At 32.7% G+C, this 24,322-nt stretch overlaps 1 protein-coding gene across 1 annotated transcript in view; it reads right to left on the bottom strand.

Moving 5' to 3' along the window:
* Positions 1–1,695: 1,695 nt before the first annotated feature.
* The window catches only part of LOC149553583 (medium-chain-alcohol O-fatty-acyltransferase-like), a 37,148-nt gene continuing 14,521 nt past the window's right edge, over positions 1,696–24,322 (bottom strand). The window contains exon 6 of the mRNA XM_089789927.1: positions 1,696–2,006. Within this exon, the coding sequence (XP_089646053.1) occupies positions 1,848–2,006 (159 nt within the window). The 3' untranslated portion in view covers positions 1,696–1,847. The remainder of the gene's footprint in view (positions 2,007–24,322) is intronic.

The following is a 24,322-nucleotide window of genomic DNA, read 5'->3' as shown; positions in this document are numbered from 1 at the left end:
ATATTCTAAAAGATAATTAATAAATATAAATTGAGATAAATTACTACATAAATATATGTTACTTAACCAAACCTTTGTAAAGATAAAATATCTAAAACAACTAGAGCTGATATAGTTTTAATAAAGATTTAGTCAAGAAGCTTGAATATAGTTGAAAAATTATAATGGAATTATACCTCTATCAAAATATTATGAACATATCACACTAGAATTAAACTATAATAGAGCAAATTTGGTATATTGAACAATCTAAAAAATAATCATAAATTTAAAAATAAGACTCAATTGCTTGTTACTGCTTCAACCATAACATTAATCTTAAGTACTTAATCAAAACTAATCATGTAAAGCTACACCTACACCTAATAGAGCTATGAAAAATTGACTCATTGTCAAATCTGAAATATTTCAGCCAACCTTAATAAATTATGAAATCATCATGTAGCTACACATTTTTTTTTTGATGGGTAAGAGGTTGAAGCCAAGATTAATTATTATTTTGTGTTGTCATTTATTATTATTATTTATTAAGCTCTAGTAGACTTGAACCCAAAACATCTCAAATAATAGGTTCACAATTTATTGTTGTGATATAGGCTCTTTCCTATTGTAACTACATGCATTTACCATAAACATTTTTTATGTTATCTATTAAGTTTGTCTATCTGATAAACCATCTCAAATAACTAAATTTAGCCCACATTCCAACAATAACTTGCAAAAATTAACATTGTTATATTTCTTGAGTAACAAACTTGAAACAAACTAGCTAAAGCCTAGAGAAATTGCCCTAGATAAAATGTATCTATTTGCATTGAGGTTGTATGAAAGAAAAAAAATTTCAATGTATATATGAGATAGTGTGAAGTGTGGTGCACAATATTTTGGACTTTCACGTGTTCGTTACCATAAGAACTAAGTCAAAGGTATCTATAGATCTCTTAGTTGTGTTGGTTGTACATCAATGGTATATCTATTCTCTATTATCCTTCTTCATTTGGCCAGAAAGCCCTTTGATAGTGATTATTCTTTGAGAATTGATCCCTTTTAAAGAGAGCCTCTAACAATGAGCCTTTTTTTTGTCAATTACCTTAGCGAGTGTTAATAAATTTGATAATTAATCTTCTCTATGGTTTTTTTCTTATCAATATGTTCCATGTAAATTTGGTAAAGAGAGCCTCTAACAATGAGCCTTTTTTTTGTCAATCACCTTAGCGAGTGTTAATAAATTTGATAATTAATCTTCTCTATGGTTTTTTCCTTATCAATATGTTCCATGTAAATTTGGTATTTCATGTGTCTGATGGTTTTTGTAATTTTTATGTTTACTTCCTTCACAAATTGAATGGATAAAGTAAGTTTGGTGGAACTAAATTTAAAGCCTTAAAATTTTATGCATACGATGAAAAGCTTATTCACCCCCCTCTCCATTGTCTTGCACATTCAAAAACACATCATATTAAAATTGATCGTGTGCACTTTAACTTTATATTGCAATACTATACTATTGTATTCTACTTTAATGTTCCAATGTGGGAACTTTTTTCTATTGACTTTTAGTTCCTTTCCCAAATAGCTAAAAATTAAGAACAATATTTGGTGTAGCAATGAATATTTTGTTGCAAGGTTGGACAAATAAGTTTATTTATATAGATATTCTAAATTATAAGTAATTTTTTATCTCTCTGGGCTATATTCCATAAATTAATTGGTGGAATTTACTTATTTTAACAAATATGTTTCACATTAGATTGAATCTCAAGAAATCAAACTTAGACTACACAAGTTGCACACATTTTGTATGCCAGAAACAACAAATTACAATTGGGCATTTTTATGATGACATGTCAATTGTTATAATTGAAAAGAGAAGCCTCCTTTTTCATCTGATAGAGCGCATAAGCACAATCCATGCACAATTCATTAGGGTCTGGAAAAACATTGTCAGCAACCATTACTATGAACTTTGCTTTTCCTGCATAGCTTATGAAATGCACAACTAACCCCTGTCATAACAACATGCACATTCATGAACAATTTTCTTTTAGTTTTTGGTTTTAAAAAAAAAACTAAAACTGTACAATAATTGATAAATGAGAGATGTCTTCATCAGTATGTCAAATTGTGATATTTCTATCCAAATTCAATAAAATAGTTTAAAAATCAAATGCATTGATAAATTTTTCATGAGTAAATAGACTTTAAAATGAATGATTCATAAAGGCACAACACTTGCTAAAAAAATTGCTAATAGGATAGTAAGTTAGGTGGGGTTGATGTTAGCAGATACTTCCTGGTTAAGGACTTTTGAGTTGAATTAGTGGTAAGATAGATGACCAATTGACAAGTCTTAATGTCTCACATCTTTATGAACATTGGCTAGATACAAGGAGTGCTAAGCTAACCATGCATTCTAGAGGTTTTTTTTGCAAATTAGTAGCAAGTTAGGTGGGCTTGATCTAATGGGAAATTTCATGGTTAAGCACCTTTGAGTTGATGAATGACCTCTTGAAAAGTAAAAATACATCATCTTTCTAAACATTTGATAGATGAAATGAATTTGGAGTGGATTGTTAGTTCTTATGAGAGATGGGTTCTTGTGAACTATTACTCATAAAATACTGATAGAATATTTACCACATTATTTTGATGAAAAGAATTTCAAGATGATTTGAAATGTTGATAGAAAATTATCTAAAAGTGATTTGAAGAATTTGAATTTTTGATGCACAACTTAATGCTATATCATTTATTGAAGTATTTTGAATATTTCAATCAATTCAATGGTTAGAAATAGTTTTAGATATAAAAAAAACAACTATTTACTTTCTACCCCTAACTATTCCACCTCAACCATTGAAATACAAAAATTTAGCACACAGTTTTTCTCAAAAGTTTTTTAGTTGGTACTCTCATGATAAACCATTTTTAAAAAGTTGATATTCTCATTGTAAACCAGCCTATTTTTTAAAAATGAAATGCAAATTATAGTTCAAATAACATTATTTGTTTCAGGATTAATTGTGCAAGTTTCTAGAGCATTGATGCTATTGGAAAAATAATAATTTTTTCAAGATGATTTTAGCTAGGTTTTTTTATGCAAATAAAGCATGTGCTTAAATATATATATAAGTTGGACTCAAGGTGCTCTAATCATATGTTTGGTAATAAGGAGATATTTTCAAGACTTGATGATGGTTTTGCATCCAATATTACATTTGGTAATAATAATATAGTGGAGGTAGAAGAAAAAAAGGAGGCATGGATGTCTAGACAAAGGAATGTATGAAAAGTGTTCAAGATATTTATTATACTCCAAGTTTTAAGCATAATTTATTTAAGTGTTGGGCAATTATGTTAGAAGCATTATAGAGTGGTATTTGACAATATGAGATATATTATCTATGATAAGAATCAAGGAAATAGAATTGTTACAATGGTTCCTATGACCAAGAATAGGATACATTCTCTTTGAAGTTTGGTGAAAATAGTAATCAACTTGTCAATATGTCTTATAAGGATAAAGTTGGTTGTGGCATCTCAGGCATAGCCATTTGAATTTTAATAGTTTGAAGCCTCTTATATCAAATGTTTTGTTTCTTGGGTTGCCTAAGCTTGAAGAGCATAAATGATTCGTGAAAGATGTGGAAAAGGGAAGCATGCAAGAGAATCATTTCCAAAATACCATGCATGGAGGAGCCATCACCCATTTTAGCTTCTTTTTTAGATATATGTGGTCCTATGCAAATAAAAAGTTTGGGGAAGTTATCACATTTTATTGCTTTTATTGATGATTACTCACAAATGTGTTCGGTGTATTTTTTCTAGACTAAGGATGAATCCCTTGATACTTTCAAGAGGTTTAAAGCCCATGTAGGGAATGAAATAGGGAACACAATCAAATATTTGAGAATAGATTATGGAGGAGAGTATCACTAAAGGATTTTATAAAAATTTGTGAGATAAATGACATAAAAAAGAAACTCACAATTGCACACTCAATGGAATGGAGTGGTTGAAAGGAAGAACCACAATGTGGTAAAAATGATAAGTGGCATGTTACAAAGCAAGGGTTTGAACAACTCTTATTGGGGAGATGCAGTTGTTGCAATTGTATATATTCTCAATAGGATTCCCAAAAATGTCATAGATAAGATGACTTCATATAAAACATGGTATGAGAAAAGGTCTAGTGTAAATCATTTTAAAGTTTTTGGTTATTTTTACTATGTATTGGTTCCTTCTTCATAAAGACAAAATTTAGATGCTAAAAGTGAACCATGAAATTTTGTGGATTATAGTGATGAGAGAAAATCTTACAAATTGTACAATCCTCTTACTAACCAGATTATTGTCTCATGAGACATGATTTTTAATTAAGGGAGTGCATATGGTCATAAAAAAGGCCATGTTGAAAAGCCAAAATGTATTTTTAATGATGACATTACTAAATATATTGTTCATGAATAAATCATTAATGTTCCTAATTCAAGTTATTCAAATCCACCAAGAAGCCCTTCATATACTTCTTCAAGTCCAAGGCATATGAGGAAGATAGGAATATTTAGTGATATTTATCAAATATGTGCATGTTGAAAATTGGCTATATGTAGTGATGTAATTATTGTTATTAATGACAACACATGATGTACATACTTATGGTAAACCTCAGAAATAAAGATACTTCGCTTTTGGTACTCAGAAAATTGTCTAAGTATGAAATTGGTTTACAGTAGTACATTGTTTGATATGTAAAATGTTTTTGAGGTCATATTATGACTATTGAAGTTATATGGAGATATATATGTTGATTATGATGTGTTTAACCTTAGATATCAATACAGACAATACAGAAAAGAGATATTCACATTTTACCAGTGAAACAAAATACTAGAATCAAAGGTAAAGCAATTATTTTGTTTACAAAATAATTACTTGACCAATTAAGGCCAACATCCTAGATGTTTACTCTAAGTTGGAAAATTATATTATGGTCTTAGCTAACCTAGCACCAATTTGTGAAAAGGCATGGTATTTATGCAAAGGACAACTTGCAAAAAGAAGTGTGCGATTGTATTGTAATATGTGATATGCCAAATTTTTGTGAAGCAATATATGCAAAGTTTTTGAGAACCTAATTTTGTGATCTAAGTGTTAGGATTAAATATCAGATAGAAATAAAAATTATATGCAAATATAAACAATATTAGAAAATAATAGATCGCATAGAAAAGAACACAAGACACCAAGATTTAACATGGTTCACCCAAACCCTAGGCTATGTCGACCAAATAGCAAGTCCAATATTATTACAATCTAGTGATTACAGCCTGATTAAAATTTGTAATCCCTTACAACTCAATATCACTACAAGAAGCAATTTTTGCATCACATCTTATGAAAAAATCCCTAACCCTAAGCCCCTTTTATACAAGTATTTTGCTTCTTTAGGGTTAAAACTAGTTACAACATGTTAGCCATAAATTGGCAAATATAAGCAATAGCCAATTGGTGAATATTAGCCATTGGTGAATAGTAGTCCACCATTAGCGAATAGTAGCCCAAATTTTTTTTTATGAAGAATGTAAATTACTTCCTTGATCAATCACCACAAAAAAACACTAAGATCAAGCTAAGGTCAAAGATCAGCCAAGAAAGAAGTTACAACACCTATATACCTAAGGACTAATTACTTTTTTGAGCAGTGAGCTCTTCTTGCATCTATTGTACTACAACTCCTAATAGGGTTCAAAGTCTCCTAATATAGATTTGAAGTCTCCTAACAAGGACTCTCTATACCAAATTTGCTCATTGACTCCTAATAGGGTCCATCCTCTAACCAGGAACATATATCACTATATTATCTAGTGGGTATCATCCCCACCAGGGTTTTCCCTTGGCCAGGGTTTCCCTAGTCAAAAAAATATGGTGTTATGAGTTCTCTTTATGTATGGTTATTATTTCTATTCAAAATTACTTGTTCACTTTCTTATGCATGGTACAAAGTAATTAATAATATCTAGTTGGTGAAAAAAGTTTGTAGAAAACTAATTCACCGCCCCTCCACCCCGCCCCCACCCCCCCTCTCTTAGTATTTCCTATTTCTAAAAATTATCAGAGTACAATTACTCATAAGAGGTTTAACAACTTGAGTAAGACCCCTATGGATAGGGAATAGTTAATGAAGAACCTTGAAGAGTGTAAGAATTTTCCTAAGGCCTCGTTTGTTTGCTGGAATTAACCTGGAATAGGGAAACGGGAATAGGAAAATTGGAATAAATCTATTTCAATTTTGGCCCAAAATGAGAATAAATCGAATTCCAAAAAAAAATTAGAATTCGATTTATTCTCATTTTGGGCCAAAATTGGAATAGATTTATTCCAATTTTCCTATTCTCGTTTCCCTATTCCAAGTTAATTCCAGCAAACAAATACGGCCTAAGGGAAAAATTCACCTAGGAACTAAGAACTCAAACACAAGCACAAATGTAGACCAAGAGAAAGAGTATGATCAAAATGATAATATATTCATTCAGTATGCCATGTTAAGAGTACACTAGGAGTGGCTATATATAAAGGCCTCTAAGATACATCTAGAATGCCTCATAATTAACTACATGATAAGTCATACAACTAGGTACATGTCCACCATATATGGGTTATCCTCCATTAAGCACAAAAGTAAGTGTAGTGATGAGAGGATAAGCCTACAAGGGTGTGACATGCAAATCAGTGTTGTAGACACCATTTGCTAAAATAGAGTTGCATACTCTTGTGTTGTCAACTTGACAACTCAAAAAGGTGCAAAAATTTCTAAGTGTCTCACAAATAAAAATAATAAAATAATGCAAAAATAATAAAATAATGCATTAACCTAAGTAAACTTAAGTAAGTGTAAATAGTGACACCAACACCCCCCCTTAAGTGCAACTTAGGGGAATGCTCTTAAGCTTATGAAAACTAGGATGAAGATGCAAGATGGGTCTTGGCTGCTAGGCCATGTTAGGTACCCATGTAGATAATGAAGATGCAATCTCTCATAGAGTAGAGAAAGAGGGAAAACCTCATGGAAAAAACCCTCCCCCAAAACGAGAGATAAATAGGGATGCATGGATGGATGGAGTAATCTAAGACCCCCTCATTACAACATACATCCAAGATATACATAAGAGAATGATGAGAGGAGGAAGAGAGATAGAATAGGCTTCCCCCCCCCCCGCCCAAAGAAGAATGTCGACAAGTGAAAGTCGCTCCAATAAAGAAGCTAGTCCAAGAATGTAGAATGGTGTTCCTCCCCTTAGGAAGAAACAATGGCAAAGGTATAATCTTGAAGATGTATAGTGGCCCTAAAACTTGCTCAAGTATCCTTGTGCTGATGCTGATGTTCACCCCCTCCAACTGTACTAAAAAGAATGAATATAGATCTGGCAAGGATGTTTATTGAACCTATTCCATTGAACCATCTATCTCCTCTATTGACAAAGAGACCTCCGCTAATTGTTGTTCATAAGGATCCAAAATTATGCAAACCTATAAAGATTGATCATGTAGAGAATGGACATGAGGGTCAAAGTGAGCCCTCACAACAATTGTAGAAGGATCACCTTCATTAATAAGAAGATGTAAGTCCTCAAGTCTATCTCCCAAGTCAACTGAAGCTAGAGCTGGAAGACAAGATGTATCATGCTATGATGGACCTTTCACTATGGCAATGTAAGCATGTGGACTATACTGATGTTGTGACCTCTCATTTCAACTGTTGATAGAACCCCACGTATCTAAACCTATTGAAGCACTACCATTGTTGTCACTATCAATTTCCACTATATATGATGTGCAGAGAGGAGTAGCGGATAAGCTAGGTGAACTTTCCTTAAAGTGAACATCCTTCTCTACAAAGATCTCATGAGTCTCTGGATCCATAAGTCTGTAAGCTTTAGCATTGTCTTCATATCCTATAAAAGTACAAGGCCTAAGTGTCGGTGCCTTGCAATCCTTGGAAGATAGGTTTGCCCATGCTGGACAATTGAAGACTCTAAAGTGACCCACAATTGGTTTTTTGCCTCACCATGCCTCAAAAGGAGTCTTCTCATTTAAGGAATTGTGAGGAGACCTATTAAGTATGTGAGTAGCACTGTTAATGGCTTCAACTTCAAGTGTTGGATCAAGAGACTTGGCTTTTACCATGCAAATTTCCATGGTTTTGAGAGTCCTAATCCTTATAGTTGCAACATTTTTCTTGTGCGGATTGAATGCTAGTTGGTTCTAAAGATCAATTCCCTCAATTTTGCAAAAGTCTCTAAGTCTTTTGTCTACATATTTGTTCTCATTATCCAGCCTTAGTACCTTGATGGCTTTCCTTGACTTTTTTTCAACATGAGTCTTGAAGTCTTGAAGCTTATGAACCACCTCATTCTTATGATGAAGGAAGTAGACCAAGTGAATCTCAAAAATTCATCAACAAATGTGAGTCACTGCAAAGAGTCCTGCTAAAACTATATGAACTAGATGAAGAACAACTAGAGCTCTAGAAGACTTCCTTTTATCATACTTCTCCTTGAGATTCATATCCATTCAACAAGATGAACACTTTCCCTTAGAAAAGTTGATATTTGGTAGACCTTTGACCATATATTTTGAGCAAAGTTGCTAAAGAGAGAGGAAGTCAAGTTGACCAAACCACTCATGCCATAAGTTGATTTGTGAAGTAGAGTGAGTCAACAAGGCTTGAGAAGGAGACTTATGCACAAAGTGGGAGAAGGAATAAATCCTCTTGTCATTATTGACTTTCTCCACTACAACCAATGAATCATCTCTAAGACTTCATAGCATCACTGAATCTAGAAGGAACTTAACTTTATGACCATCTCTAAGGTGAGTGATTTGGTAAATTGATAGGAGATTGGAGCTAAGGTTTGGAATGTAGAGAACATCTTTGAATTCCCCATTTTCCATTTCCACATGTCCTTTTCCTTCAACTTCCATTTTAGTATCATCTCCCATGAATATGTGTGGTACCTTTGACTGCTTCAATGAAGAAAAGTATTCCTTTGAAGAACCCATATGGTAAGAGGCACCTGAGTCAAGTATCCATTCTGAAGAAGAGCTTGTGTTTGCCATAAGTGGTTGCCCTTTACCCTTTGAAGAGGTTGGAGTTGATTTTGTGGAAGTACCTAGCACTAGAATCTTGTTCTTCTTGAGTAGATTTTCTAACTCATTGATTTTTTTTATCTTGCAATGATGCTCATCATGATTTGGCTTTTTGTAGTATGCACAAAATAGATTGTCCTTCTTGTCATTACTTCCCTTATTGTTGGAAGAATAACTACCTTATTTTGAGAAGGATTGTTGTGTCTTAGATTGTATTTTCTGCTTCCACTACTTCTTCTTGTTGTTGCTTTTCCCTCCTTGACTTGATTTGTGCTCATCACTAGCCACCAAGGCTTTGGTCTTTGATGACTTGATAAGTTCTAAATCCATCGATTGAGATTGTTCAACAATCAAAATCTCTACAAATGCATCAAATGAAGACTTCTAGTAAGTATATCCGATGCTCAACTTGTGAGTACTAAAACTTGAAACAAAGGAAGCATACTCAGAAGGTAGCCTCTTCAAAATGTGATGAATCAACTTGTCATCCTTCATGGAATTTCCACAATCTTTTAGAAGTGCCCTATACTCATTGGCTTTGATGGTGTAATATTGAATTGTGTCAAAATTCTTTAGATCCAAGAGAAGTAGATCATCCTCAATCTGAAATCCCTTTTCTTCATCCACCTTACCATACAATAATTTAAGTTTATCCCAAGCTTCTTTAGATTCTAAACAATTGGTAATGTGAAAGAGAAGATCCCCATGTACACAACTCCTAATAACTCCTAAAGCTTGTTGGTCTTGATTTTTCCAATTAATGAGTTCTTTAGCATCAATTGGTTTAGGAATTTTACCATCAACATAAAGACTATATCATTTTTTCATTAATCTACTCCATGCAATCTTTCCATGTAGAATAGTTGTGTGAAGTTAGAGGAGGATATTTAAAACCCATGATGAAAAAATTAAAAAGAGCACAATAGAGAAACACAAAAACATAGTACACACCCCCTCTTTTCACTCAATCAAAAGACCCCCCAAAAAAGATGCTTTCGGTGCTTTATAAGTAGTGCATGTACAATGGGCCACTTGTCAAAAATGAACAAAGTGGACTTTTTGATTTTTCTTTTATAACTACCTTATGAGGCTTAAATCTATCACTTAAACACTATAGCTTAGATTTACAACAATTCTAAAAAAGAATCAAATCTTTACAATGCCAAAAAGGCCTAATTTTGAAAGTGAGAAATTGGTCCAAACAACCCTAGAATTTTACTTAAAATTTGGAGAGTAGATGAAAAAATACACACTTTCAAAAAAAATGAAACTTGAAAAAGTGACCAGATGTGCCCATACGGAGCATTTAAAGTTGCAAAACATAGGATTATATAGGTATAGTCACCAAAAAATGCAATTTATACAGAATTTGTGCACCAAAACCATAAAAAAACCCCACTACTAGAAAATGTAGGAAATTCCTCCCAATTTCAAAAAAAATTGCACCTAAATTAGAGTTTAGATGTTCAAGTTATGGGCTTGCAAAGTTAGGCTGCCAAGTCAAAAAGCAATCTAGAGGGAGGTCTAGCAAGAAATCTATGATCTTAAATATGATAGTCAAATGACCATCATAGTAGTTATAAATTGACTAGTTTTGACATTTAAATGACTGTCAAATTTAACCTAGTGAATAGATGACATCAACGAAAAAAGTCCTCCTTGCTGACATGTCAGATGACTAGGCTATCCATACTGTATGGAATGTATGGATGCTTACATGTTAGGGTATAGGTGGCAGCTGACATTTAAATTTTCTAATGTGGCAATATGCCTACATGGATGATGATGTGACCCGAAGTGCTGACATGGACACCTGACGTGTTGGCAAAACTAATTAACAATAGCCACATGGTAGCTCCTAGTGCATTTGTGTGTCCTGCATGGTATTGGGGTCTGCAGACATGGTGGGGAGGTTGACAACAACATGGGCAGGAAAGTGTTTTGAACTATGTGGGCGGAGTTCACCAGAATCTCTACAAAAGTGGGTGTTGTGCTTTTATTATGCGGCGGGGACTTTTGAAATTTAGTCCCACATGCATAACACAAGGTGCGGCAATGTTGAATAAAAGAAAACCTGCAGCAATTTACAAATAAAGGTTGTGGTCGCAGGTGGGGGAAAGGTCTCAGCCACTGGTGTGTGGTGAATCCCATTGGTTGCTAAAGAGGTGGTTGGAATTCATGTGGAGTGTCAGTCCATTTGTGATGTAACGGTTAGATTTGTAAGGAATATTCGTTGATGTAGATGTGTATGGCTATTGTATTAGGGCCAAATTATGTAGAATATTATTGCTATTAAAATAACTCCTACTAGTGTAGAGCTAGGATCTGACAGCCTAGTTCTGTAAAAAAAAAATTCTCTACTAGGTGCTCAAAGGGAAAAAAATTTCAAAAAAAATGCAGTCAAAAAAGCAGAGAAAAAAAGTATAGATCTAAAAATGAATTAGTGTAATCTACAAATCACCATACCCTAATTGCAAATTAGGACCTTCAAGTTCTAATTTGCAAAAAAAAATTGCCTCATGGTTGACTTTGGGCCAAGATATCCTAGTTTATAGTCAATTATCACTGATTTAGCATTCCATAAAATTTGGCTCTAGACGCTCCCAATTTCTGTAGTACTCTGGATTTAGGCTAAGGTGTTGAAGCAACAAGTGGTCTCGAATGGCTATGTGATGAGAAAATCTCCAAGTTACTCTAATACCATGTAAGAATTTTCTTAAAGGAAAAATTCACCCAAGAACTAAGAACTCAAACACAAGCACAACTGTAGACCAAGAGAGAAAGTATGATTAGAATGATGATATATTCATTCAATATGCCATGTTAAGAGTACACTAGGAGTGCTTATATATAAAGGCCTCTTTGATACATCTAGAATGCCTCATAATCAGCTACATGTCCACCAGATATGAGTTATCCTCCATTAAGCACATAAGTAAGTGTGGTGATGAGAGGATAAGCCTACAAGGGTGTGACACACAAATCAGTGTTGTAGACACCATGTGCTAAAATAGAGTTGCATACTCCTGTGTTGTCAACATGACAACTCAAAAAGGTGTGCAAACTCCTAAGTGTCTCACAAATAAAAATAATAAAATAATGAAAAATAATAAAATAATGCATTAACCTAAGTAAACTTAAGTAAGTGTAAATAGTGAATACTTATTTACACCAACAAAGAGGCACTTGAACAAATTGATCTTCTTATTGAAGAAAGAGATAAGTTGAAAGATAGATATGAAGACTCCAAAGTATACATTGGAAATTGAAGGACAAGATTGAACATCTCAAATCCAAGCCGAAATATACTAAATCTAAGACTAGTGATGATGATTATTCAAAATTGAAGATAGAGTACAAGATCTTGAAGCGTGAATTGAAGGCTACTAATCTAAAGTTGATTTTTAAGAATGATCCTAGCAAAAATGAATCTAATTTGAAGAGTGAAAATATAGATCTTAGAGCAAGTCTAACAAAGAAGACATCTGAATTTGAAACATTGAAAGAAGATCATGAAGAACTTCATAAGTACAACACTATTGTGAAAAAATAACTAACTCAGTGCAAGCAACAACTTGAAAATCCTTACACTAGTAGAGAAAAGCTTGATGAAACAATGTCAATACAAAGACCTACTTATGATAAGATTGGTCTTGGTTATTTATTTAACATGTCTACAAAGAAACCAAAAAGTAAATTAGATCTGAAAAAGAAAGATAAATCTAATGATAAGATTGAATCCAATCAATCTTCTAATAAATCCAAAGAAGTTGAGAAGGAAATTGTGAAATTATATGAACCTAAGAAAGTGTAATCTCCTAAGGAAACTAGGTATGAATTTAGAGGTAAATATTTTTCATGTAAAGAAATAGGTCATATGAAAAAAGATTGTACAAATAAATCATTTAATCATGTTATAAAATTTTACTGTAACAATTGTCATGGTATTGGTCATAATACAATTGATTGTAGGAAACCTAAGTATGATAATGATAGAAGAAATAGTAGAATGTCTAGAAACACTAACCCTACAAATATAAGAAGATCTAATGAAATAACATCAAGAGAAGTAGAACTTATGAAGAAAGGAATCATATCATGTGTTATAAGTGTAACAACCTTGGACACATCATCCAAAATTGTCAAGCACCTATTGATTAACAGAATCCTAGAAACAAAACCCTAGTATGATAGTTATGCAACAACTTTGCATATACCAAAATACTATAGAATGGACAAAAGCAATACTAGAAGGAACTTCAAAAATGATAGAAGGAATTATGGAAGAAACTTTGGAAATAGAAGCAATAATGGGAGGAAGTTTGGAAATGATAGAAGAAATCATAAGAATAACTTTGGATCTAAGAAAGATAATAAGGAACAAACAAATATAGTCAATGAACTTCAAGAGGAACTCAATGAGGCATTTGTAAAAGGATTAGATATTTCAAAAGAAAAGTTAGATGATGTTAAGATAGGAAATCTGAAGTCAAAAATAGTGTTTGATTCAACCAAGTTGAATCAATCTTGTTCACAACACTAGAGATTCAGCTACTCATAGTGAGGTTGAGAGAAGATTTATAATAATATGTTTGGATTGTAGTTAAGCTCGCTTGCAATTTGGAGCTTATTGGAACAAGTTACAAAGGAAATAAGAGCTATTGTTATAATAGAGAGTTTACTCTATGAAAAAAGATGAAATCTATGTTTCTACAACAAATTTTATAAAGTGAAGTTTTGTTGAGCATTTTCTTGATGGAAGAAATCTATGGTGAACCTCAGATAGCACTTGAGGATTGGATAATTGATCTTGAGTAGATATTTGATTTCAAAGCAAAACAAATAGCTTTTTTTATTGAGTGAAGTACGCAATTAATGCAAGTTCTAGATGAATAAAAGGAGTACAAACTTGATTATTTCTACATTGTGATTATCTCAAAAGCTAAGAGCACCTAGGAGTAGTTTGGCAAATTGATTTTGAGCAAAACCCTACTCCAAAAAAGGTATTTTATCATTTTTCGCACAAAAATTCTTTGACAAATTTATTTTCAGTTTAATCATGGATATGTTAGTTGTTCAAAATGTTGAGAATATTGAGAGACCCAAATTGAACGTTGTTCCTGTGAAACCCTTAGAGGAAAACCCTAATTTGGTCTTATCAATTACTTTGAACAATGTAGTGTCATTAGAAGATGTAGGAAGCTATGTGTGTAGTAAGTTTGAAACTATTAGAAGTGAGTATATGAATAGAGATATGAAAATTGTTTCCAATCATGATATGACTATTAAGCCTAGATATGAGCATCTGAAAGACATAGAATTAATCAAATATCATTTCTACCATGAACTTAATACAAAGGAATGGATACAGATTATATTAAGAAGAATCCATAATGAAAAGATTTGGATGGGAGATAATGTAGTTGACATCTCTGTCGACCTTATTCACGAGGCCACTAGTCTTAGCAAACAAGGTAGTGTACCTATTAGTGAGAAAATGGTTAAGAAGAAGGTTGAAAATTACACTAAGGCAGTTTACAATGGTAGAGCAATGGCGATCAGTACCATCCAACAACATGATGTAAGATTCTTGAGTAGAATCATTGCATATTCTCTATGTGCAATTTCCAAGAATGATGAGTTATTAGCAAGATTTATTTATGTAGGTTATAAGATATGTGTTGAGAAAGACCAAGTGAATTTGAGTGAAATTCTAAGAGTACAACTTATTGAAAACTTAGAGAATATTAAGAGAACCAAGAATGATGTATTTAGATTTCAATCTCTGATTAATCATATTTTCTTTCATGTACTTAAGAGATTTCCATTTTTATTAGTTACTGATATTATGAGTAGTCAAAGATGTACTATGGACAAGATACTAGACATATGTAGAAGGCATCCAGTAGAGAAAATCTTGCACAGTAGAAATTTGATCATGAGAACATTTCAAAATGAGGTGAAATAGAGATATAGAATTGCCCCTATAATTGTTGACAGATTCAGGAAAGATATATATTTTATGGTGGACACTGACCTAACCTATATCGAAGAAGTAGAACCTTGGGAAACATTTCTTGAGCCCCTTGGTTATGAATTGAGTGATGATATAGCTATTAGTTATATTGATTTATTGTTGAAATCAGATATTGATCAAGCATCATACAGATTTGGAACATATGAGGAAATAACTGAGTTAGCCTACCAAGTATCATTAGAAAAGGAATCTCATAAGAAGATTGCATCTATAATGAAGAAACACTATCGGAGGTCAGTATGTCAAAAGAAGAATCACAAGAAATAAGAAAAACTATCTCTGGAATGAAACAAACTAGTGAACAAGGTGTAATGTATGTGACACCTCTGTCAGTTGACCAAGCATTCAGTGTATCTATTGTAGAAACTCCTATAGAATTGAGCATTCCATATGTTGTTGTATTAGCTGAACAACCAAGTGGATCCAAAATATAGTCAAAGAGAGTCAAGCAACAAGCTACTACACCTAAAAAGAGAAAGAAGACATTGTTGACAATTGAGGACTCCAGTGATGAAGAAGAAGAAGAGGAACTAGAAGACAAACAACTAGAGAAAGTTATTTCTAAGAAACTAGCAAGTAAAACAAGGAAACCATGGAAACCTAAGATAGAGAAGATTAACACAATAATTGTTAATGAAGGGAACTTTATATAGATGAATAAGTTATATGATTTGTACAATGGCATTGAAAAGGAACAAATTAATATCTCTACTATGAGATATATGATCATTAGTAACTTGAAACTTGAGAGCATTAAAGGCTTTATAAATCAAAAGGTCTATGATAGACTTATAGGAAATAAAACACCAGTTCATGAAGAAGATATGGAACTTTAGAAGTCAATGATAAAAACTGTGTAAGATAGATGATGAAGATGAAATCAAGAAATTGATGAAGAAACTAGCACCTTACTTGTGAAGTAAGATGAGGCCATTTATATTCATGGGAGGAGAAAAGAATGTAATATTAAGAAGTGAAACCACAACAACCATCAATCAAATAATGAGAAAATTTAAGGAAAAAGCCTCTACTACAGAGAAAACCTCAGAAGTATCAGTATGTGGTGATACTATGCAGATTGATCAGACAAATGTTACTATTAATGTTGATGAAGATATGTTCAATCAACCTGAACCCCTTTCCAAAGGTATTCAGGATCAGTTGAAACAAATTGAAGAAGAGAAAATACCAATAGATGAAGAAAAGAAAAATATTTAAAAAGCCAAGATGAAATTGCTTAAAGAAGAAAAGAAGCAGAAAGAAGATAAAAAGAGGAAAGAAGAAGAAAAAGAGAAAAAGTTGGAAGAAGAGAAGAAAGAAAAAGAAAAGAAAATAAGAGAAGAGAAGGAAGAAGAAAAAAGAAGATCAAAGAAGGTAGCTAAGGAGAAACAAAATGAAGATGGGGTGAAAGCATCTAGCTCATCCTCTCCTATATATCTTGCAAACCTTATAGGTGATGATGACAACCAATCTAACTTGATCTCATCCTTGAAAAAATTGTTTGAGAAGAATAAGAAGGTGAAAAGCCTACAGAGAGCACTAATGGAGGTGACAAATAGATTGCATAGCACCCTCATAGCCAAACACACTAAAGTAGATCCTGAATAGAGAGCACAAGCAATTGTGAAATCACTTAATGATGAATTTACAAATTTGTTGAATGTTGTTGAGTCTAAGGCTCAAATTTCACATGATGCTAATCTTTTTAGCACCATTTGTCAAAATATTTAGAATAATTTGCTGAGTCTTGATAGTTGTATCAAGGAACTCTAAAGATGTCAACAAGTTGGCTAGGTATAGTACATCAAATGTATTTTATCTTATCTATTGACCAAAGATGTGGATAAAAAGATTCAAGGGAAGCTAAGTGAGCTTGAAGCTCTAACTAGTCAGGTACAACAACCCTCTTATAGAATTGATGAGTTTGAAGGACAAGTTTCTAGTGTACACTTTGACATCAAGAAACTAGAATTTAAAAAAAGATCTAATTGTGAGAAGACTATCAAAATTTAGAGAGCTTATTACTCTGAAGATACTACCCATTGAAAGACAATTGGAAGAATGTATCAAAGCTAAAGGCACTTATGAAAACTTCACCGACTCCAACCTTAATCCATTTGAGGTTGCATCATATGCCTTATGTGCAATGCTCACTACTATTGAAGTAGCAAAGGATACAAGGGAGAAAGGTATGGATAGTTTAAAGGAAAATTTTGATGATTGACACCAAATGGCTGTACAAGGAAAAGTGTAATAATGTTGAAAGACATAAAGCAAGACTTGTTTCCAAAGGCTTCACATTGAAATATGGCATTGATTATAAAGAAACATTTGCACCAGTAGTGAGGTAAGAGGCTATTAGATTGTTGATTACATTAGCAACTCAAAAGAATTGAAGCATACATCATATGGATGTGAAAACTGCCTTCTTGAATGGATACTTAGAAGAAGAAGTATATGTGGATCAACCACAAGGATTTGAAGTAGAAGGAAAATATCATGTCTAAAAGTTCAATAAAGGACATGGTATGCAAAAATTGATGGCTACTTTCAGGAGAATGGCTTCAAGAGAATCAAGAGTGATCTACCCTTACTACAAGTAAGAGGGTAATGATATTCTCATCATAATTTTTTGTATTGATGATTTTTTGTATATGGGTTGTAGTTCGAAAATGAAAGATGAATTCAAAGCTTCTATGATGGATAAATTTGAGATGAAAGATCTAGATCTCATGAAATATTTTCTTAGAATGGACGCTTATCAAGGTAAAAAGAATTTTTTATTTGTCAAACAAAGTATTTAAAGGATATGTTGAAGAAATTTAATATGTTTGATAATAATCTATACCCCACTCCAAGTTCTCATGGAGTTCTGGTGTGTAGTAAAGATGGTGTTGAATTAGTTGTTGAGATAGATTACAAAGATATTGTTGGGAATTTGATGTTTCTAACCCATGCAAGACCTAATATTACTTATTCACTTTCACTTGTTTCAAGATGCATAAAAAACCTATTGATAACAATTATTCAATTGTATATTGTCATTGATGTTACACAAATGTTATACTCTAACCAAGCATTACCAGTTAGAAGAAAACTTAGAAGACTCCATTATATGTCAAGAAAAAGTTCAGAAGAAGAGAAGTTTAGAGATTCCTATGTAAACCAAGTTAGGTCAGTTACCAAGGAACTGAGTGGTAACTGAGTGATCTAGTTTTAGTCAACCATCAACAGATTTGTTTTATCTATTTTTTGGTTTATGCAAGCCAACTCAGTGGATGTTATTTGTTATTTTGAAAGGGTATTCAAGCCGAATTGACATTGGGTTTCATATATATGAAAAGTCAAGTTGTGAATTGAATATGAGAAAGTGGTAAAGAAGATAAGATGTGAAAAGAGAAGGATATCTAATTAAGAGCAAAGTATCCAAGGAGCTACAAAAGAATATTTTGATCAAGGAGAATCCAGAGGATAAGCCTAAACATTGATTTGAATCTACAATCAAGTTGCTTCATAAATCAGGTCAATCATTGTTACTCTCTAAAAATTGTAGCTGTGAAGAAATCTCTTAACATAGTTGACTTAATAGTCATTTTGTAAATCCTCTATTAGGTGACATGTCTAGATTGAAGTGTCTTAAGAACTCTAATAAGGCCACTCCTAATAGGGTGATTTAAATCCTTTGATAGGGTAACACCTAACAATGTGTTTTGTAACCTTTATCAAGGTTGGCTCCTAATAGGGCTCACTTTAGAAGAGTGAAAAATTGTAACTAGTTGCATTGGCAATTTTCCCAAATTGGGCTTCCACATTAAATCTTGGTATCTCATGTGTTCATGTTATTTTCTTACTTTTTATCTTTCTGCAACTAAGTTACCAAAGGTTAATACACATTAATATATCAGATTGCTTTGTTAACCAAGTTATAATGAATATCTAATTCTAACAGAACTATGGGTTTAAAGGAAGTTTATATTGACATCTAAGGGATTTGGAATTATTTTAGTGGTAATTGATTCACACCTCCCCTCTTAGTTACTCCTCTTATATTTCCAACAATTGGTATCAAATTTGTTGGTGCTTGCAGAAAAAGTTTCAAGGACCTGAGTGAAAGATCAAGATGTCTTATAGAAGAGAGATTCCCAAGTTGAACAAAGAAAACCTCAAAGCATGGCAAGAACTCATGAGGCTACATTTGGGAACCATTGGAAACATAGGCCTAAAATTCCTAGAGAACTAGTATGTGTCACCTCCTAATCCTTTGACTATGGACTAGATGGTAAATAAAAAGAATCACAACACAATGATGATTAACATTATTTCTGCGCTCAATTATGTTGAATTTGATGAAGTCAAAGATTGTCCTATTGCTCCTGAGATGTGGAACAAGTTGCAAAAAATCTATGGAGGAGATGACATTGTGAGGAGAGCTTAAGAATAAATTTTAAGAGGTCAATTTGATCAGGTGAAGATGAGAGAAGATGAAAATATTGCAAAATACAATGAGAGAATCAAAGCAAGCACGAGTGAAATCAGAGCCTTGAGAGGAAAAATAGAAGATGGAATAGTAGTCAACAAGGTATTAAGAATTATTCTTCCTATTTATATAGTTAGAGTATTAGTTATTCAAGAAATGAGATGTGATCCCAAAAGTGATATAACTTTGGATGCACTAGTGGGAAGGTTAACAACTTTTGAGTTGGATAACTTTGATAACTATCTACCTAGATCTTGCAACATAGAATCAACATTCAAAGAAAAACTAACCCTTGGTAGAAAGGGAGGAAACTCAAAAGGAAAATAGTTTGACAATGAAGAAGAAGAAGAATCTGATGGTGATCTTGAAGCCATTGAAGCCCTACTTGCAAGAAAGTTATCAAAAGGCAAAGGTGAATATAAAGGCAAAATTTTATTGATTTTTTTTCTTGCGAAGAAGTTGGTCATGTTGCTGCAAGGTGTCTAAATAAGGAAAGTAAATATGACAAAAAATCCAACAAGTTCAAAGGTAAGAAAGATTTCAAGAGCTACAAGGAATACAAAGAAAAATGTAAGAAATCTTGTTACATTGTTAAAGATTCTGATAGTAATAATGAAGATGAAATGGTATATATTGTTATTAAAGATGATAAGGATGATGAGGATAATGAAAAGATGGTACTTATTTCTCATGTTAGAAAGAATGACACATGGATAATAGATAGTGGTTGTTCTCATCACATGACTAGTGATAAAACTAAGTTTGAACACTTGGAGCACTATGATGGTGGAAGTGTTAAATTTGGAAACAATGAACCATGTTATGTGAAGGAAAAATGTTGCATTGCATTGACTGATGGAATCAAATGTGATAATGCCTACTAGCTTGAAGGATTGGGACATAATATTCTAAGTGTCGCATAGCTAAGCAACATTGGATTAAAGGTAGAATTCATGAATGGAATGGCCAGGCTTCTAGATGGTAAAGGAAACCTAGTTGGAACTGGCAATTAGACAAAAGGTAATCTATTATATCTTGATCTCACTAATAGTTCAGGCTTCTTGGCACATGTAGAGGGAAGTTGGCTATGGCATAAAAGGATGTGTCATGTAAATTTTGATAATTTGGTTACTTATAAGAAAGAATAGTAGTGTAAGAGGTATTCCAAATTTGAAGAAACTTGAAATGGCCATATGCAAAAGTGTCAGATTGCAAATATGGGTAAAACTAGCTTCAAAAGTAAAAATTTCAATAATGAAGAAGTCCTAAAACTAGTTCATGCATATCTTTGTGGACCAATAGGTACAAAGAGCTACACTCGAGACAAATTCTTCATTTTCTTCATTGATGATTATTCTAGGATGATGACCATAATGTACATGAAGGATAAATCTAAAGCTTTTCAAAAATTCAAGTGGTATTTGGCTAGAGTTGAGAAAGAAATAGGTAAGAATTTAAAATGCTTAAGATTAGACAAAGGATAATTCATCTCTAATGAATTCAATGAGTTTTGCAATGAAAGAGGAATCAAAGGATAGGTATCTAGACCTACAACACCTCAATAGAATGGCATAGAAAAGAGAAGAAATAGATCTATCATGGATTTTGCAAGAACACTAATGATAGAGAAAATTGTTACAACCAAATACTAGAAGAAAGCAATCAGCATAGTAGTTCATACCTTGAACCAAGTTCAATTAAAGAAAGGTATAGATCAAACACCTTATGAATTATGGTATGGCTATAAAACTAATGTCTTTTATTTCAAAGTATTTGGAAGCAAATGTTATATCCTAAAAGAATCAAGGAGAGGAAAGTTTGATGTGAAAAGTGATGAAGGCATTTTCCTAGGATACTCCAACAAGAGCAAAGAATATAAATGTTTGAATCTTTCTACTCACATGGTTATAGAAAGTGCACACATAAAAATTGATGAGTTTGGAAAAATGAATCAAGAACAAATCAACAAGGAACCTAAGGATTACAAAAACTTTGTTTACTTTGAACTTGATACCTTACCCAAAATTCAACGGATTAGCCCACCTAAGTCACCCAAGTCTAGTGCAATCGAGTTGCATCTAGTGTCAACCAAGTTATATCTAGTGCAACCTGAGTTGGAGACAGTTTGAACTGAGACTCAAATAGAGGAACCTAAGTCATATTCTATGGGAACTGAGTCTCAAACAATAGAAACAAAGCAAAATTTGGAAATTCATAAAACCTTTGAGCATGGTGAACCAATTGAATCAAATCTAGAATCTAGAAGTAAGATACATGTACTTGCTAGATATGTCAAAAGGCATCATGCACTTGAGAAAATAATTGGAGATCAAATAGAAGGCACAATGACAAGGAACAAACTTAAAGGTGCATGTTTGCTTACTGAATTTAAACCTAGAACTATTAATGATGCATTGAAAAATGAAAGTTGGATAGAGGCAATGAATGAAGATATTGACCAAATTGAAAGAAGCAATACTTGGACTATTGTTCCTAGACCCAAGGATAAAAATGTAATTAGTAAAAAGTGGGTATTCAAAAAAAATATAAAAAATAAATGATGAAATATCAAGGAATAAAGCAAGGGTAGTATGCAAAGGATATACTCAAGAAGAAGGCATAGACTATGGAGAAACATTTTCTCTTGTTGCTAGACTTGAAGGAGTCATAACACTACTTGCATATGTTGTATTTAAAGGATTCAAAGTGTATCAAATAGATGTAAAATCAGCTTTCTTGAATGAAATTCTAAAAGAAGCTTGTTCCTAGACCCAAGGATAAAAATGTAGTTGGTACAAAGTGTGTATTCAGAAACAAATTGAATAAAAATGAAAAAGTATCAAAGAATAAGGCAAGGGTAGTGTCCAAAGGATATGCTCAAGAAGAAGGCATAGGCTATGAAAAATATTTTCTCCTATTGCTAGACTTGAAGGAGTCAAAACACTACTCACATATGTTGCATTTAAAGGATTCAAAGTGTATCAAATGGATGTAAAATCAGTTTTCTTGAATGGAATTCTAGAAGAAGAAGTCTACATTGATCAGCCTGAAGGTTTCATTGATCCAAACAAAAGAAACATGGTCTGTAAGTTACACAAAGTTTTATATGGCCTGAAGCAAGCTCCTAGAGCATGGTATGAGAAACTTTGTGGATTTTTGGTAAAGATTGGTTTTCAAAGAACCAATGATAACAATAATTTGTATATTAAAGAGGGACCACAAAACAAGATTTTGTTAGCAGAAATATTTGTGGACGATAGCTTATTTATAGGTCACGATGACTTATGCAACTCATTCTCTAAAGAAATGAGGAAGGATTTTGAAATGTCAATGTTTGGAGAAATTAAATTTTTTTTTGGTTTACAAGTTCATCAAATGAAGGATGGCATTTACATTACTTAGTCAAAATATGTCAAGGAGATATTGAAGACCTTTGGAATAGAAGATTCCAAACCAATTGAAACACCTATGTCTACTAGACATAAGTTATCCAAAGATGATGATTCAAAAGAGGTAAATCAAACTACCTACAGATCTATGATTGGGAAACTTCAATATGTTGTTCACACAAGACCTAATGTTGCATTAGAAATTGGTATAGTTGCAAGGTTCCCTACAAATCCCAGAGAAAATCACAGGATGACAATTAAAAGAATTATGAGATATCTAAAAGGAATAGAAGACTATGGTCTATGGTACAAGAAAGGAGGGAAATTTGAGTTGAAATCCTTTACTAATGTTGATTGGGCTAGAATCATTGATGACGGGAAGAGTACTAGTGGTGGAGCATTATTTCTTGGAAAGAGGTTAGTATCTTGGACAAGTAAAAAGAAAATTATATCTATCAGTCTACATCAGAGGTAGAATATGGTGTTGCAACAATTAATTGCTCCAACATAATGTGGTTCAAGAAAATGTTATCAGGAATGAAGGAAGAAATCAAGGATCTAGTGGTTATCCATTGTGATAACACAAAGTGCAATCAATATATCTAAAAATCCAACGATGCACACCACGAAAAAACACATTACAATCAAGTATCATTTTCTAAGAGAATTAGTTCAAGATAAAGAGGTTAGATTGGAATATGTTAACCAAAAAGAGCAATGTTGGCATAAATAAGTATTTACAATTTACATTTTACTTAAGTTTACTTAGGTTAATGCATTATTTTATTATTTCTTAGGTGAGACACTTAAGAGTTTGCGTACTCTAATGAGTTGTCATGTTGACAACACTAGAGTAAGCAACTCTAATTCAGCACATGGTGTCTACAACACTAGAGTTTGCATAATAAACTAAGTTGTAATGTAGACAAAATAGTTATTTGCACTCCTATTTTAACACATGGAGTCTACAACATAATTTTGCATGCTACATCTTTGTAGGCTTATCCTCTCATCATCACACTTACTCTTGTGCTTAATGGAGAATAATCCAAACCTAGTGGACATGTGCCTGGTTGTAAAGCTTATCATGTCACTAACTCCTAGACATTCTATATGCATCTTAGAGGCCTTTATATATAGGCACCTCTAGGTATACATCACATCAATCAATTCAATCAATTACACTGAATTGAATATCATGTTGTTATTCTGATCATACTCTTTTGGTCTACTATTGTGCTTGTGCTTGAGTTCCTTGGTCTTGGGTGA

The sequence above is a fragment of the Cupressus sempervirens genome, chromosome 6, assembly GCF_028749045.1.
Source record: "Cupressus sempervirens isolate cs-2001-9-10 chromosome 6, ASM2874904v1, whole genome shotgun sequence".
In the NCBI taxonomy this organism is placed as follows: Eukaryota; Viridiplantae; Streptophyta; class Pinopsida; order Cupressales; family Cupressaceae; genus Cupressus; species Cupressus sempervirens.
This window is presented reverse-complemented; position numbering and strand designations above follow the sequence as displayed.